Source organism: Colias eurytheme, chromosome 11, assembly GCF_061535395.1.
Source record: "Colias eurytheme isolate Ceu_HAF_F1 chromosome 11, ilColEury1 Martin Lab GWU primary, whole genome shotgun sequence".
NCBI classification, from domain to species: Eukaryota; Metazoa; Arthropoda; class Insecta; order Lepidoptera; family Pieridae; genus Colias; species Colias eurytheme.
Window position 1 is genome coordinate 9,323,068 of NC_142990.1, and position 18,368 is coordinate 9,341,435.

The 18,368-nt window shown below is 32.6% G+C and overlaps 2 protein-coding genes across 3 annotated transcripts; one reads left to right on the forward strand and one right to left on the reverse strand.

The window, feature by feature from the left end:
• Positions 1-6,551: 6,551 nt before the first annotated feature.
• Positions 6,552-11,090, forward strand: LOC149904790 (cyclic GMP-AMP synthase-like receptor). Its single transcript, XM_090106775.1, has 6 exons — positions 6,552-6,701; positions 7,235-7,412; positions 7,942-8,130; positions 8,990-9,276; positions 9,552-9,714; positions 9,853-11,090. Exons 2-6 carry the CDS (start codon positions 7,239-7,241, stop codon positions 10,555-10,557), a joined length of 1,518 nt encoding a protein of 505 aa, XP_089962901.1. The 5' UTR covers positions 6,552-6,701; positions 7,235-7,238; the 3' UTR covers positions 10,558-11,090.
• Positions 11,091-12,371: 1,281 nt separating this feature from the next.
• On the reverse strand, positions 12,372-18,206 carry Arl8 (ADP-ribosylation factor-like protein 8). Of its 2 annotated transcripts, XR_016457204.1 has the most exons (6): positions 17,981-18,206; positions 17,374-17,454; positions 17,108-17,181; positions 16,007-16,168; positions 15,021-15,235; positions 12,372-14,570 (listed from the first exon to the last, which is right to left on the reverse strand). XR_016457204.1 is itself a non-coding variant. In XM_090106776.1 (5 exons), the coding sequence occupies exons 1-5, from the start codon at positions 18,101-18,103 to the stop codon at positions 15,112-15,114; spliced, it is 564 nt and encodes a 187-aa protein (XP_089962902.1). In that variant the 5' UTR covers positions 18,104-18,206; the 3' UTR covers positions 12,372-15,111. The 2 variants fall into 2 exon arrangements, 1 of the variants encoding a protein (XP_089962902.1); XM_090106776.1 differs by having other exon boundaries at positions 12,372-15,235.
• Between the last annotated feature and the right edge of the window lie 162 nt (positions 18,207-18,368).

Genomic DNA, 18,368 nt, shown 5'->3' on the forward strand with positions numbered 1-18,368 from the left:
ACCTCAGAGAAAGACCTCTGGTAGTATCAGTTAACGGCTATACTTCTAAATCATACCAGGCAACTTCAGGCGTGCCTCAAGGATCACATTTAGGCCCTATTCTCTTCGTCATATTTATCAACGACATAACTGCTGCTATTAAAAACTCAAAAGTCTCATTATTTGCTGACGATCTTAAACTTTATAAAGTCGTCGATTCAGTTTTTGACGCACAATTGATTCAAAGCGATCTAAATAATATCCAATCCTGGTGTGAAGCAAACAAAATGATCATAAACCCAAAAAAATGTTTTCACCTCATATGCACTAGGAAAAAAAATGTACTTAAATCTAATTTTGTTATCAATCGTGTTCAAATAGAAGAGGTCAAAGAGATGAGGGACTTGGGTATTGTGATTGATGGGAGCTTAAAGTTTAATTCCCATTTTGACACAATTGTTAAAAAGGCGAATCAGATGGTTGGTTTCTTGAAAAGAAACACAAAAGGTTTCCGTTTTAATAGTACCCGGATTATTCTGTACAATAGTATGGCTCGCAGTGTTCTTGAATACGCGAGTGTCGCTTGGAACCCCTACTTCACCGTTCACTCTCAACGACTGGAAGCTGTACAGCGTAGGTTCACTCGGTATCTTGCCTTCATTTCACCTGGCATTTCGCACAGACGCCCTTACTATGATAGATTAGCTTTTTTCAAAATGGACAAACTTCAGGACAGAAGAGTCACCCTAGACTTAACATTTTTATTTAAATTGGTTAACGGAACAATTGATAGCCCAGATTTGCTCAATAGTATAATGTTTAATGCTCCCCGTTCGATTCCCAGAAAACCTATCCGAACTTTCAGCATTCCAACTTGCAGAACAACTCTCGGTTCAAACTCTCCAGTATATCGCTTATTAAGAACCTACAATGAACTCCTCACTAAAGCTCCGAACCTTGATATTTTTCACGATAGTTTGCCAATGTTTAAACGAAAGGTGCACAGATCATATCACATCACGTCTTAGAATTAAGCAATATTGAACTAATATACATATTTTAGTTGTATAAAACATCCTCATTGACTACATTTATCTTCAGTTTTTCTTGTAATGCTGTGTACATCTATAATAGGGTCAAGCATTAGAATATTATTACTCTGTAGGGGAGATGGGCCCAAAGGGGGCACCTTACGGGAAAATTAAAAAAAATGAAGTTTGAAAAGAAGTTAATCCATTTATTTTTTTGGCAAAAGTTCCATTAATAAATACTTTTGAATGCTAAGTGGTTAAATTTGTCAAAAGTTAAAGTATATAATAATTATTAACAGATTACTAAAAGCCTACGATTGCCCGCTTTGCCCGAAGGGGAGGCCTAAAGCGGGCTTTCGTTTAGGGCAAAACGGGCAGTAGTTGGGTAAAGCGGGCAGGCCTGGATTTAAACAGTAGATTTCAAAATATACAGCCACAAATAATATATACAATAATAAATAGAGTAAAAGACACAAAAATATTTTATAAGTTATGTATTTCAAACAGTCATACATTAATGTACATTCAATGAATATATGAAACAAAGGAACTTCTTAGGAGCTTTAAACTTTTAGGTACAATATTTCCAGATATATCTGAAATAATATTTAAAAAAATAACGCCCTGTACAGTCTATCATTATTTAGTCTCTATTATGCGATACAATTATTTCATATATATATTTTTTTATAAATCCTAAAATAATGTAATAGGTAGGATTACGAGTTCCAAAAATTCTTGTATAGACAGCCCGTAAAATAAAGAGTCCATGTGGAATACGTATTCCAAAAGCTCCATTTCTTGTTCCGTAGAAAAGACAGTAAGTAGTAAACCTACCAAGCTTTACATTACACGAACCCAATTTAAGATGTCTGCAATGTCGTTCTTGGAATCCCATATTTAGATGTTACTTTTTTGACAGGTTTTCCTAACTCTTGCACTTCTCGTTTTGCTTGCTGCATAGTTGAGCGTTGCCATGAGGCTTGTGAAGTTTTACGCTTATATTTACGCCGGTTATAAGCGGTCATCTGAAAGGAAAAAGCAAATTAACAAAAGAATGTAACATTTTAGCGGACGGGGCAAAGCGGGCGCGTGCCCGCTTTACCCTGCCCGCTTTGCCTTTTTCGACATTTGAAAGGTTCAGACGAAATTCTACCTCAAAATTTTTAGACACGTGGATTTTTATGGAACCAAAATATGGCCAGATAGCCACTTAATAACTAACAAATTTTGGTTAAAGGATTGTAAACACCAAAATAAAAAGAACACATATTACATACCTTGCAGTATTTTTCAAAAATCGTCGAAAAACATTTATTTGTTGCAGCTTGTAAATGCGTGCTCGCAAGCGAATCCAACGACTGCCGCGAGGTGGGAGGGGTGCGGGGATCGTGCTCACGAGTCGCGCGCGCGCCATTATTTAAAATTCCGATACTATACTGAGTGCCCTCTTTAGGCTCTGTGCCCACTTTAGGCCCCTTTCCCCTATTTAATATTAAGGAATGATGTATGCGTGATCTGTCGATGTACCTAAATAAATAAATAAATAAATAAATACACCTGTATAATATATCCTCGGTTTGTATACGAAATATTGTATATATATATATTATATCTATTATATCTCGTCAATTATTTATTTTATTAGAAATCCTATTTATAAACCTTCAATTAATTTTTAAAGACCTATCCGCTGACAGTTGACACCTCATTTTATTCAAATTTCTCGAATTTATTTTTTATTCCCGTTTGCATGAATACAGCAGTGCGTCGCGTCGCGCTAGGCGCTAGTATGGGGATATTGCCGCGCTTCGCCATAATAATACGTGTAGCTTCTAAACTTCTGCGATGACCACTCTAGAACTTTGCATGAAGTTTAAGCTAAAAGCAATTTATTTAATAATCTTAAAAAAAATAAAAATATATGCTAAGTTTGTAAAAATTTACAAAGAAAAATATTTTTTTATTTTTCTTAGGAATTTAAAAATAAATTCGAAATTAAAAATAATATGAGGCAATCTTATTTAATGCGGTTTATTTTTCAGTCATCAATTTATTTAAAAAATCCCTTTTAAAGTCGACATCTTCAAAGACCTGTATTTTGAAAACGCTTCTAAATGCAAAAATATTTCGTATACAAACCGAAGATAATTATATACAAGTGTAACCTTATTGTCCATCGAATAAAAAGTTCTAGAGTGCGTGAGTGAGTAACGTAAGATGTTTCTTCGGAAACATGTCAAGAGTCCCTAGGTAATAAACATACTAAAACCCCGGGACACTAGGAGGAGCCCCGGAGTGGGGGGAGGGGGGGAATGGGTCCATTTTTTCATTTTTCGCTTAAATCTCAAAAACGGTACATGTTAGAGAAAAACTTTCAAGGAAAAGTTGAAAGGCCATAAAATTATCTATAAGTTGTACCTAGATCATTTTTTCCTATATCCTACCGTTTCTGAGCTATACGCAGTAAGAAATGATTTTGGCTCAAACAATTTCCCCATACTACACATCAATCGATCAAAAAATATTTCTTTCTTCCAAAAAACTCAAATGTGCAACTTGTGACCGGTACTGATAGATTGCTCTTAATTAGGTCTATAATTGGTAAAATAAACACATTCCTCCATGGAAGCCTTTAAGAGGAATCGATTGTCAAAATATTATATTAGGGTAGTTTGAGTTACCGAACTTGATCTTTTAATTTTTTTCTTCCAAAAAACTCAAAAGTGCAACTTGTGACCGGTACAGATAGATTGCTCATAATTAGGTCTATCATCGATAAAAATACTAGATTCCACCACGGAGGCGTTTACGGGGAATTGAATTTTATTAGGGTAGTTACGATACTTGAACTTTTTATTTTTTTTCTTCCAAAAAACTCAAAAGTGCAACTTGTGACCGGTACAGATAGATTGCTCATAATTAGGTCTATAATTGGTAAAATAAACACATTCCTCCATGGAAGCCTTTAGGAGGAATCGATTGTCAAAATATTATATTAGGGTAGTTTGAGTTACTGAACTTGATCTTTTTATTTTTTTCTTCCAAAAAACTCAAAAGTGCAACTTGTGACCGGTACTGATAGATTGCTCTTAATTAGGTCTATAATTGGTAAAATAAACACATTCCTCCATGGAAGCCTTTAGGAGGAATCGATTGTCAAAATATTATATTAGGGTAGTTTGAGTTACTGAACTTTATCTTTTTATTTTTTTCTTCCAAAAAACTCAAAAGAGTAACTTGTGACCGATACAGATAGATTGCTCATAATTAGGTCTATCATTGATAAAAATACTAGATTCCACCACGGAGGCGTTTACGGGGAAATGAATTTTATTAGGGTAGTTACGATACTTGAACTTTCTATTTTTTTTTCTTCCAAAAAACTCAAAAGTGCAACTTGTGACTGATACCGATAGATTGCTCATAATTAGGTCTATCATTGATAAAAAAATCAGATTCCACCATGGAGGCGTTTAGGAGGTATTGAATTTTATTAGGGTAGTTACGATACTTGGACTTTTTAACTAACTACCCTAATAAAATTCAATTCCCCGTAAACGCCTCCATGGTGGAATCTGGTATTTTTATCAATGATAGACCTAATTATGAGCAATCTATCTGTACCGGTCACAAGTTGCACTTTTGAGTTTTTTGGAAGAAAAAAAATAAAAAGTTCAAGTATCGTAACTACCCTGATAAAATTAAATTCCCCGTAAACGCCTCCGTGGTGGAATCTGGTATTTTTATCAATGATAGACCTAATTATGAGCAACCTATCTGTACCGGTCACAAGTTGCACTTTTGAGTTTTTTGGAAGAAAAAAATTAAAAGATCAAATTCGGTAACCCAAACTGCCCTAATATAATATTTTGACAATCGATTCCTCCTAAAGGCTTCCATGGAGGAATGTGTTTATTTTACCAATTATAGACCTAATTAAGAGCAATCTATCAGTACCGGTCACAAGTTGCACATTTGAGTTTTTTGGAAGAAAGAAATATTTTTTGATCGATTGATGTGTAGTATGGGGAAATTGTTTGAGCCAAAATCATTTTTTACTGCGTATAGCTCAGAAACGGTAAGATATAGGAAAAAATGATTTAGGTACAACTTGTAGATAATTTTATGGCCTTTCAAATTTTCCTTGAAAGTTTTTGTCTAACATGTACCGTTTTTGAGATTTAAGCGAAAAATGAAAAAATGGACCCATTCCCCCCCTCCCCCCACTCCGGGGCTCCTCCTAGTGTCCCGGGGTTTTAGTATGTTTATTACCTAGGGACTCTTGACATGTTTCCGAAGAAACATCTTACGTTACTAACTCACGCACTCTAGACCCCTCTTGGAGGGACTCATTCAATGGACTATTAGTGTAACATACCCCCTCATCAGTGGAGGAACCACACAGTGGCAGGTGTAAACTTTTGCGGATCTGTGGGGGGGCCACAGTGTGGTTACTTCGTGACCAAATACAAATCGTCTCTAAAATCTTATTAAAAATCATTCTAGTTCCCTCTAACCTACCGTGGTATATACAGAATAGAAAGAGCTACCTATAGAATCACATGACTTGCCTATTTGGTCGGTTTACTAACGGTTTTTATGCTGTCAAAAACACGGCACTTCAGTCCACTAACTTTTGAACATGTTTTGTAGAAAAAATATGTACGCATGGTGTATGAGATTTTTAGCTATATTATTAGGAATATATGTAAGGTTTCATAATTAAACTAAATTTTGTTTGAAAAATGTTTCATTTTTATAAAATAATCAAAATTAGTTGACATGTCAGTATTACATTTTTGACCATCAATTAAAGCTTATTTTTATAGCTCACTTCATACATGATGAATACTATATAGTCGGAAATTTAATGAGGTTTAATTATTTCTTAAGTTTTCTAGTACTTTTCATATAAAAAAATAGAGAAATCGCGATTAAAAAGCACTAGTGTGCTTCACCTGGATCTGTCTGTGGATGAACCACAGTGTGGCCCCACAGATGCGCACATTCCACGATGGCCGCGCCCCACTGACGAGGGGATACTAAAATATAACCGAAATCCTTACCGAAATCTGAAACCTGACCCTGAAATGCCCCTAATATTACCCCTAATATTATTTAGGATTAATATCAAAAAAAATATTATTTCGCAAGGCATATCATGATATCAAGATAATATAATTAATACCAATAGTAATTAAATACTGTTTTAATTAATATATTATTATTATTACGAGCGTGAATGGTTTGGCCATATTTTGTTTTTTGTTTAAAAGTACCGACCAAAGACAAGCTAGTTCATTCAGAGCCAATCAGCGGCTGACGCACTTACATTGTCAAGGGTAACAACCAATAGCACGCCGCCCAGTAAGTAAAATACATACTGTCTATGATATCTAAACTCTACGTCTGTCATCCTGTGTTTAAAACGTCAAACCTCAGCCGGCTAATATAATTCAAATGTTAGCACAAAATAAACTTTATATCGCTGAGGTAAGAATCAAATCAGTCAGTGGTTTGTGTGCATGAATAAAAATGTGTGTGAATATTGAAAATATCAGCTTTGCTCAGAAGCACATAGCAAGTAATATACCTCAGAAGCTTTTCAGACTTCAAAGTTCAAAGCGGTAACTCGTACTTCATTCAACGAAGATCTCGAAAATATTGAAGTTGTTGAGATATTTTAAGGTACTAATTATTTTTACTTATCCTTTTTAAAAATATAAAGATCCCCACCTGGAATTAAGTATACTTATATATTTCATGCTCATATTCATATAGATATTACTAGATTTCCGCCCGCGGCTTCGCCCGCGTTTTCAAAGGAAAACCCGCATAGTTCCCGTTCCCGTGGGATTTCCGGGATAAAACCTATCCTATGTGTTAATCCAAGTTACCCTCTATATGTGTGCTAAATTTCATTGTAATCGGTTCAGTAGTTTTTACGTGAAAGAGTAACAAACATCCATACAAACTTTCGCCTTTATAATAGTACTAGCGGTCCGCCCCGGCTTCGCCCGTGGTACATATTTACGTTTTCTCTACATAAAAACCATCCTCGTACTTCAAGGAATATAATAAAAAAAGAATTATCGAAATCGGTTCAGCCGTTCTCGAGTTATGCGCTTACCAACACATTTTGCGATTCATTTTTATATATAAGATTCGTTTATATTTTTGGTGTACATATTTTATAATTATTACCTGCTTTCTTCTAACAGGAAAATGTCGACAAAAAAAAGAAGTTTGGATCTCTACTTGGCTGAAATTTTTAAAGAGTTTATTGCTTTAAAGGATAAAGATTTAAAAAAATCGCAGGAAGTTTTTAAAAGTGTATTTGAACAAGTAAAGCAAAAGATGGGAGAGCAGTGCAATTATTTCAATAAATATGCAACACAAGTAAGTTCATTCATATAAATTTCTATTATTTTTCAATTGTAGTTTTGATTCATGAACTCAGAAATGAAAAGTAATTAAAAATGGAAAACTATTGAAAGATTTAAAAATAAAAATAGCAGTACTTGTAGAAATATAAACATGAAAATGCACTATAAAGGTCTACTAGTACTGCAATTCAAATATTATTCATTATATTTCTTCATAGCTTAATTTGTTTTACTGATATATCACAAGTATTAAATTATAAAGTAATAATCTGTGATGTTTGTTTTAATCTCATACTTGCCAGTTTCCATGCATTAAAAAAGTAAAATATATCTGATACAAGCTGTGCCTGCGGGATTACCTGCATTGCTCCTCTCCAATTGGTCTCACTGTAATAATATATAGCCCATAGCGGCATAGCATTCCTTGATAAATGGACTATCTAATAGGGAATAATTTTTCTTATTGTACGTGTGGTTCCTGGGATTAGCGCCTTCAAAAAAAAACACACAACTCATCAAATTGTTTATTATTATTGTTATAGGTACTTTACGCTGGAAGTGTATATGATGGGATAAAGGTGTCAAAGTTAGATGAATTTGACATGGACATTGTAATACGGCTGCCAATTAATTACGATGATGGTGATGAGGGCATTATTATAGAAAATGATCAGCCTGGATTTGTAAAATTAAAAATTTGCAAAGCATTTGACAATCTAGATAAACAAAAAGTGAGTATACCTAAATAAAAAAATATTTCAGGACAATTTTCACACACTGCACAATCGGATCCCATAGTAAGCTTTCGCTTGTGTTATGGAAACCAGATGGCTGATAAACATACATATATATTTTATTATATAGATAATTAACAGAGACAGAGCAAACATCTATGTTCATCACACAAATATTTGCCCTGGGTGGGAGTTGAACCCACAACCTCTGGCCTGGAAGGCAGGGCCACTACCAACCAAGCCAAACTGGTCAGTCAAATATAGCTACATGAATATAATATTTTAAAAGTAAAATTGTCTTTTGGTATGTACATATTATAATTATTGGTTTCATAGACAATGCTAACTAAAAGAAAGGAATTATAACTATGATGCTTAAGTACAGATTTCCAGGCAACTTACCATGTGTCATGTACATTATAAAGGCGAAAGTTTGTATGGATGTTTGTTACTCTTTCATGTAAAAACGACTGAACCGATTACAATGAAATTTAGCACACATATAGAGGGTAACTTTGATTAACACATAGGATAGGTTTTATCCAGAAATCCCACGGGAACGGGAACTATTCGGATTTTCCTTTGAAAACGCGGGCGAAGCCGCGGGCGGAAATCTAGTCTATCATATATTTGCATTATTGTGGAAGAATAAGGCCTTATTACTAGTAACTACTGATAGCTTATATACATATAATATTTTGTGATTTCATTTCATTCATGTAACTCAAACTTGAAAATAATAAATTGAATACTTAAATATAAATAAAGATGGTTCCAAGCATGCACACAGCACAGTTACACTATTATTGTTCAGTAGCATTCATCAGTACAAAAATATATAATATAAATATTATAGGAATGGGATACTTGCCATAAAGTGACGCGCGACTGGAGAGACAATAGCAAGTATTTCCTGCAGAACAAATTTCGCCAATGGATGCATAGCATTGTACAGAAGGCTCTAAATACTATGAACGGTGAAGTAACAGTCAATGGTGTGAAATACTTGATGACATACAAGGCTTCAGGCCCTGCATACACACTGAATATAAAGAATTCTGATGGGGAAGAGGATTTCAAATTAGATGTTGATTTAGTACCAGTCATTAGATTTATGTTACCGAGATGGCCAAAAGGTTACAGGTATGTGTATGTTTTACTGTTCTTACCAAACATCATTCCTGGTAATAGCATGAAACACTTACTACCTACTGGTTATTTGTGTACATAGTTTTATTCTACATAAAACAATATACATTTATGTACATCGATTATTATTAACAAGCTGGCTTATCATCTATTTATACCGTTATTTTAAACCATGATTAAAACTAGGCTATGTTGCAATCTAGCCTCCTTACTATCTATTTATTTTTTCACCAGAATGTTTCCAATAATTAATAAATTATTTATTTTAGGCAAATTAATGGAAGTCAAATAAAAGAGTGGCTAGTAGTGCCCAAACCGAACAAGGCCATTCAAGATGACAAACTAAAGAACAGATGTTGGCGACTCTCGTTTCAAGACTATGAACGGGAAATGATGAAAGATTTAAAGCAATTGAAACTTACTATAAGACTGGTGAGGATTTAAATTGTATGAAATTATTCATTCAATTTAAACTTTTTTTTAAATCTGTCCATTACAAAAGATCTTTGATATAATAATTTGTGTTGTTGTTTGAATTTACAAATTAATAAAATTTCTTTATTATGCCAGGTGAAGAAACTACGCGATGCCCTCGGGATGAAAGCCATAGCCAGTTATTACATCAAGACATTATTCCTTTGGAAAATCCAGAAAGTGAACGACAAAACATACTGGCAGAGCAGAGTCAGCGTAATTTTCAGGGACATGATTGAAGAATTTTACAACGCAATAAGCATAAAGAATATTCCATACTTCTGGAACAACAACAACAATCTGATCGAAGGCCTCAAGCCGACGCTCCAAAAACTGTACGCCGACCAACTGAAAGACGTTCTCAATAGTATCGACGCTAACGACGTCGAGAAGGTGACCTACAGTCTCCTCACACCCGACGAAATCAAAATCTTCAAGAGCTCCGACTTCTACATGAAACATTTGGGAAATTCGGAAGGAATAAAAGTTCAGCTAAATTCGAGCTCCCCTTTTTTAGATAGACAGACGTCAAGGGACAGCGGACAAAGTGTAAAATCTAACGACAGCGATACTCTGCAGCTCATAAAGAAACTAATGAGCAAAATTGATGTTTTAACAGATCTGGTGATGGAACAAAATGAACGAATTAAGATCTTAGAAGCGAAAAGTTCGAACGAAAACGTGGATTCTTCAAATGAGAAGAGAAATTCGGTGAACAATAATTATATAAATGTTGGTGCATTTGACGAAAATGAATGTTCACAAAATTCCGATACTGTTGATGATTTACTGACCTTTTAATACTATACCCAATTTATAAAATATTAGCCCGGTATCGCCGTCAAATAAGATATACCCTATAATCTATATTATTCTTAAGGCGCTTTCAATTTATGTGTTTTGTGTCGGACGGCTGCGGTGCGTTAGACGCACGGCGCACGGACGATTCTCTTTTTGAAGTGAAAACTTCTTTAGCGGCGTTGAGCACTTTTTCTGTAATGGGTATAAAATCTTAAACTCGCGTCAGGACACGTGACCTGATCGAAAAAGCGTAAGACGGATGGATATCAAACATGCTCAACGTTAATAATCAAGTTTTCACTTCTGCCGGCACTCCCGGAGTGCAACCCGTCTTTTTTTCATACAACACGCTCCGTGCGGCAACAGTACGGCGCGTACCGCGAACGCTCGGAGACAATATTATTTTGTCCTGGCTCTATTTTGTTGAACTGAGATAAGAACTAAAGACATAATATGTGACAGACTGTGTGCCACAATGTTGCAATCTTTTGGTGAAATAATTTAAATAGTATTTTGTCATAAAAAAATCTTTAACAAAGTTATAATTAATAAAAGATATCATTCAGTTCAGACACTTTGTTAAATTGCGCCGTTTTATCAAGAGCTAATTAAACCAAGCGACTACAATATCATACCTACTATAAAATTGTATATAATTTTTATTGATAAATACGAATGGAACTGAATTTGGATCTTTCGTCAATATATTATTTGCATGTAATACAATTTCCATGCAAAATATAAATTTTATATGATTATTATTATTTTTATAGATATTTATAAGACCTGCCAAGAGGGATGATCTCTGTATATTATATACTATTCAATAGAAAATCGATGCCACCATATTTTGTTTCTCCAAAATTTGTATCTTGTTTAATATTGAAATGGCCCTTTAATTTAAAAAAATGACCATTATTAATATAAAACTTATTAAATCACTTATTGAATTAGCAACCCTTTTTTAATAGTGGCCCTTATTATTTTTTGAGTAGTATAATATATTTTTAGCAGCTTGTAGGGAATCATTGAAAAGGTTTAGAATTATTTTTCCAGTAACGTATGAAACATAAAGTACTCGAAACCGCCTACTAGATTATATTATATTTTGGACGATATGAAAATGTGATAACATATTATTATTCGTAAATTGGTTAATTTTTTATTAATATTTATGACAATTTTTTATCTCAATATAATGCGGTAGAATCTATTTTAACTAAATGAGCAAATAAAACTGTTTGTTCACAGTGTACTGCCTAATTTAAGCTTTTTTTGCATTTAATATAACATCACATTAAAATTATTATATTATTTACTAACCAATTGTATACAATTCGATAAATAAATAAATAAATGTGGAAAAAAACTCTTTCAATACACCCCTGAATCACTTTGTTATCTATGGAAAGAAAGTTTTAAAATCATATTTATAACGACTCATTAAATTAATTATTTATTCAATACGTAAAAATAAATAAAAAATATAATTTTAAACAATTTAATAGTTTCTTTTCACCACTACGATTTGTGTTCATATACTTAATTTAAAAAGCCGTAACATATCGACAATAATAGAGCAAATCTCGAATAAAATAAACATAAACACCATAGTATCAACAATTTTTTTTTAACGTACTGAGAAGATAAGTTGCAGTTAGTGCTTTAATTTTATGCAAAATCTTTTGGCACATGAACCCGAATATTTATTTTAGGTATCAAAAAAAATCATAATATGAAGGTTTTTATTATTATTTTTTGTAGTTTATACTTATTATATTCGAGACGTGCAATATTTAATCTCTGGCTGAAAATTTTCGATACTTTAAATTGAGATTTAACAAACCATAAGTAAAAGCCATAGGTAGGCTGGCGTCGTGATATTTGCTATGCAAAGTAAATTGTGACGTAAATAAAATAAGGTAAAACACATTTTACGATTCCTAATTATTGATATAGCAAAATAGAAACACAACACAGCATTGCTACGGCAAAATATACAAAGAGTAAAAAAAACATACGATAGGCATGTCACCTTCCTTTTTTAATAATATGTATTTTCGTGATTAAATACAATTAACATTAAGTATGTATATGGTTAAATTCAACCTACCTAAGTTCGAAAAGATTTTCCTTCCATAATCTACTACCTAAATGAAAACCGAGAAATATCACAAAATAATATAAACAGCCAGGATATTGTTCCCAATATATTTTTGTTACACCCACTGTACTTTTATTATAGATTTGATTGAAGAGATATTATATAGTAAAATAAAAATAATTGTCATTGATTGCAAGTGAACATTTCAAAAATAATTCTAAGGTATAATAATTAAACCAAAGCGTTGTCCATTGGGGGATTAAATTTCAATTATAAATTAGTTTTTAATTAAATGTACATAAACCCAACACGGAACTAAAGGGAATCTACTATTTTGTATCAGTCGTTGAATAAAAATTATCGTCCTTGATTGCTATGAATTATTAACATAGCAATAAATCAGAATAAACTTGCTTGACTCATAACTCAATAAATAATGGTATTTATGATATTTTATCAAATCATTATATCAATCGTTTTTTAAATCAACATATAGAATACGAAAATAATATAAAAATATAATAACTGCTCTGTTTTTAACTTTATAAACAATTTTAATTCAATGATACATAACATTGAGTATAAAAGAAAAGTTTTCAAAATTTATCGTATTTAATAACAATGTGCACTCAGCAGATATCAAATAAAAAAAAATATCACAAAATTAATTTACATATAAGACAGCTAATAATTTATTTGTTACACAAAAACTAAAAGACATTGTTCTTCTATTTATTATTAGATATAAAACAAAAAGCATCACACTATATCGTATTTGTAACTTATTTTAGCTAAAAATATGAGAAGTATATTTATACATAATATAATCAAAGAATCTATAGTAAATCTAAAATTCTAATTACACAATAGATATACAGTTAGAATGTGGCAACTGATATAAATTTCAGTCTTTTCAATGATTGAGTTATTAACATTTTTTTTTTATGTGATATTTTATTTGATTAGTTGAGAAAAGCCCTAAATATAATTATGTCTCAATATACAATCAATTTTCTATTAGTATTTTTTTCATTTATCATTTACTAGCTGTGCTCCGCGGTTTTACCCGCAGTGCTCTGCTATAGCCTTTAGCCTTCCTCCATAAATGGGCTATCTAACACCGAAAGAATTTTTCAAATCGGACCAGTAGTTCTCGAGATTAGCGCGTTCAAACAAACAAATAAACTCTTCAGCTTTATAATATAAAGTATAGATTAAATTTGCTCTAAGTTGTCTATCAATAGGACAGGGGTCCGCAAAAGGGAAATTACAGAAAAAAAAATGTAAAACCAAAGCACAAAAATCGGATGAGATGCAATTGTTTGACATAAATTTATTTAAAGTTGCCACATTTTTCATAATTGTTATAAACAATTATACATCAACTTCATATTATATCGCTTTCACAGCTGTGTTATCAAAATGATACGTATTACACGAAAATATAAGAGTGCACTCACTCAAGCTAAGATAATTACTTTATACAATCTAAATGATTTTGAACAATTTTCACATCGAATTATAACTTTTATTATGTGCCTTATTAGCCCTTTTGATGTGTAGGAAAATGTATTGATAAACAAGTACATATTTTTTTTGTGTTAACACTTTTTAATGAAACTATAAGACTCATTACTTTTATCGTATCGTAAATATTGGCTGAAATAATTCAGAGGCCGTATAACGTTCTAATTCGGTGTGAAAGCCAACAATTTGCCAAAACACGTATCAAACGATTCAGCTGCAAACGATTAACAACCTACAATATATACTCTTAATATAATAGCGTAACTTGCAAACGATAAGTGTTTTGGCGAAATTCTAATTTATTTAATTAGCAATACGCAGTAACAAGTCGGCTCCGATTGACACGCGTTAAGGCGAAGTTAAGTGAAAAAATGTGGGTAGTCTGAAAATTTTTAACGATTGGTTATTCGACTAGGCTTAAGGTTAAATTCAAACCTCTAATAACTATTCGATAAGAGACTAAGGTACTTAGCTAAAGAAATCTTTCAAGTTGACCGTCAGGTCTCAATTAATTTCTTGTGTTGTGTCACCAATATTTTTGTCTAATCAATGTTATGAGTTATGACATTAAATTTTTAGTATAGAAAATTACATTAAAGAATTACAAACCACATGGTCTTTACCTTTAGGATATTGGACAAAAAAAAACATGGTTATATCAATACATAAGCAGTATTAATTAGTATATTCGAGAGAAATTTTAGCACACATGTACATATTGGTGACCAACTAGACACTTAACTTACGATACATAATCACATTTTGATATTGGAATTTGAAGATCTGGCGTATGGGCGAAGTCCCGTTTAGGCCAAAGGTGCATGTTACTTACAAATCTGCTAATAAAGCGGTCGACGCCAGTGCAGGCGAAACTACGCCTTAAGTGTTCCGGATGACTTGCGTTAGAGTTGAATATTGCTTGATTAGCGCGCGCTGCCCGACTTACTGTGCGCGATCAGCCACTGTAGCGTTATATCGATATTGTCCTTCTCCTTACACGAGATTGAATAACAACATATTTCACGGTCCTGGATTGCAGAGAGATTCCTGCAATAACACATCAGGGTTTAATACAATAGCTTAATACAACTAGCTGTGCCGCGCAGTATTTCTCTATAGCTCATGTGTTATTCTAGTACATAAGCTACAGTCAAAATCAAGAAAAAGTTACAAACATACATACATCCATTCTCGCAAACTATCGCATTCATAGTATGTAGTAATAGAATGTAGCAAGTAGAATGGTTTGCAAAATTTTGAAAATATTTGATAAATTAAGACTAACAGATTTTAAACGCAATTTTTTCATTATAATATTACGTGGTCGACTCACTGTCTTCCCATCACTCTTTCTTCAAAGTGTGCGAAATGTTGAGATAATAATATAATGAATAAACTGTGTTTTAAATCCGTTAGTCTATAATTTCTTAATATACAATATGTACTGACGTAAAATCAACACACAAGAAAATACTAATATTAACTTGTTTAAAAAAAGCTACAGTACAGCAAATGGGTACACATTTAAACAATGCCATGAGTCTATGTTGTCTGAATAAATCAGTATAACGCGAATCATGTAAAAAGAACGCTGGATTAAAGTGATGGGGTGTGTTTTGGCATGTATCGAGTTTAGCACGAAAATTATTTGCTGCTTATTTTATTTTTGAAGTAGGCTCTCGAGTCGTGGCTTCGCAACTACATATTTGTTATTCTTATACCACCTCATAACACCAAATAGGCCAATAAATCGCCAATGCGCAGCTTAACCGTCAGCGTTCTTTTTACATGACGCGACCTATAATCAAACAAACTTACATTCGCTCAATAAGACCATGCTCGTCCAAAGCATGTGGCAGGTCTCGCTTATTGCCCAACACAAGCACCGGTATACCAGTGAGCTGCTGTTTCTCCAAGAGGCTGTGCAGCTCATTGCGGGAGGCCTCAATCTTGTCTGGGTCCGCTGCATCTACCATGTATCTGTAAATAGTTGAATATATACTATATAGACTGCCTACTGTACCTTAACCTCTTGTGCTGATTTTTATTGTCTTTCTGTCAACTTCATCTGTGTGAACAATAAAGTGTTTTTATTTCTTTATTATTATTTATACATATATAAATCTCGTGTCACAATGTTTGTCCTCAATGGACTCCTAAACCACTTAACATTATAATCATAATAAAATTCGCACACCATGTGCAGTTCGATCCAACTTGAGACAGGTTTAATCCCGAAAATCCCACGGGAAAGGGAACTATGCGGGGTTTTATCTGAAAACAAGGGCGAAGCCGCGGGCGGAAAGCTAGTTATTATTTATTTATATTTTCTTATGCAAGAGGAAGCAACAGAGCAGACGTGTCTCCTGATGGTAAGCGCTAACATCACCCATATGATAGATAGATAGATATAGTTTTAGCCACATTATATAGGAACACAGAAAATATAATATCAACAATGAATTCACATTTCAATGTATGTTATTTTGCCTGAATTGGGCACACATTCGTTCTATTTAAGCATGTTCTTTAAAAAGAAATAAATCAAAGAAACCAATATTTGTACCAAATTTAAAACCAATAATAATGTTTAATATTTACGACCACTAATTTAAAACTCTGCTGGATCGAAGTACTGTAGTTTAAGCACTATTATATTTTCATAAGTATATAAGTATAAGCACTTACTAACACTCAAATATCAAAAGGAATTGAATTTGGTGTTGAAATTTTAAATTTCAACACCAAATTCAACACCAGAACAGGACTTCTCAATAGGATTAAAACAATGTATAAAAATCATTAAATATGTATATGACCTAACAGATATGACTATTCTTATATGAAGGACACAAAAATGCAGAAACATTCACATATTCAACTAACAAGTACAAATATGAATAAATTAAGATAACTCACACAATAGCATTTACACCTCTACAATATCTTTCCCACATGGACCGGAACCTGGGCTGGCCGCCAATATCCCATACCTAAAAATTTAACAAACAATAAATTCAATACATCCAATATTAACTAGTTCTTACTTTTATTTCTGTTCAATAAAGGTTTATAAATTTACAATAAATGAATATAATAAATTAAGAAGAACAGAAATGAAAACATATTTCAAATTATTTCTATGGATTGTTTTTATTTTTAATTAAAGTTGTTACTATTCTTACCTTAATAGTGACATTTCCTTTTGTGATTTTTCGCATGTTGAACCCTACAGTTGGTATCATATCTTCACTAAACTGTCCTGACTGTAACATATTCAAAAAGAGAGATTTAAAATATGAGTATTGTCAAGAGAAAACATTACACAAAGCAAGATCAAGTGACCATGGTCTTATACAACAAATAAGATTATCAAAATTCACAAAGTTAAAAAATCCTGTGAGGGTGTTTTCTACTTTTCAAACGCCTAAGATGGTAAATGAGATTTTTAGATAGATCAATGTTTTGGGCTTCTTAATACAACAGTTAAGAATTGATTACTTTTACGAAATATCATTATTTATAATGGTTTATCAAACTTCACTCCTTTATTTACAGCATACACAGCAAAATAAAATATTTCTATTGATTAGATGTAACATTTAGGGTGTCACATTAATGAGAATGAAATATGAGAACAATTATTGACTCGTATACAATTTTTTTGTAGCATGACGGCATCTAATGAAGATATTTTCGAATACAAGTACTAACGTTTAGACTTTAAATCGTATTCGCATACAAAACGATAAGAAAGTACAAACAAAATGAATGTTTTGTGATAATACATACGGCAATGACGTTCACAAAAGTTGTTTTCCCAGAATATTGTAATCCAACTAACGTAAGTTCCATCTCTTCCTTCCAAAATAAACTTTTAATCCAATCAAGGATGCGATTAATTAACGCCAACATTTTTGAAAAGTCACTGCGTTATTTTATTCCAAATAAAGTAAAATTCTTTACGCCTTTTCTAAAAACTGACGATATTTGACAGCTAGCGAATAAGCGAAGTAGACCGTGCTATAGACTACAGTGTTACCATATAATAAAATACAAGTTCTTTAACGTTTAAAAACTTGAAAATGTATTTTCTTTAAATTATTTATATAATATCTAACAAAGCACATAACAAAGGCATGCAAAATTTTTAAAAACAAGCACAAGCGAATATTGCAAT

Excerpts from the sequence above, each read along its gene's own strand:
- LOC149904790 (XM_090106775.1), top strand. The coding sequence starts at position 7,239 with ATGTCGACAAAAAAAAGAAGTTTGGATCTCTACTTGGCTGAAATTTTT. Across the intron at positions 9,277-9,551 it reads AGATGGCCAAAAGGTTACAG|GCAAATTAATGGAAGTCAAA; the intron begins GTATGTGTATGT and ends TATTTATTTTAG. Across the intron at positions 9,715-9,852 it reads TGAAACTTACTATAAGACTG|GTGAAGAAACTACGCGATGC; the intron begins GTGAGGATTTAA and ends TTATTATGCCAG.
- Arl8 (XM_090106776.1), bottom strand. The coding sequence starts at position 18,103 with ATGTTGGCGTTAATTAATCGCATCCTTGATTGGATTAAAAGTTTATTT. Across the intron at positions 17,455-17,980 it reads CTTTTGTGAACGTCATTGCC|TCAGGACAGTTTAGTGAAGA; the intron begins GTATGTATTATC and ends AATATGTTACAG. Across the intron at positions 16,169-17,107 it reads AGAGGTGTAAATGCTATTGT|ATACATGGTAGATGCAGCGG; the intron begins GTGAGTTATCTT and ends AACTATTTACAG.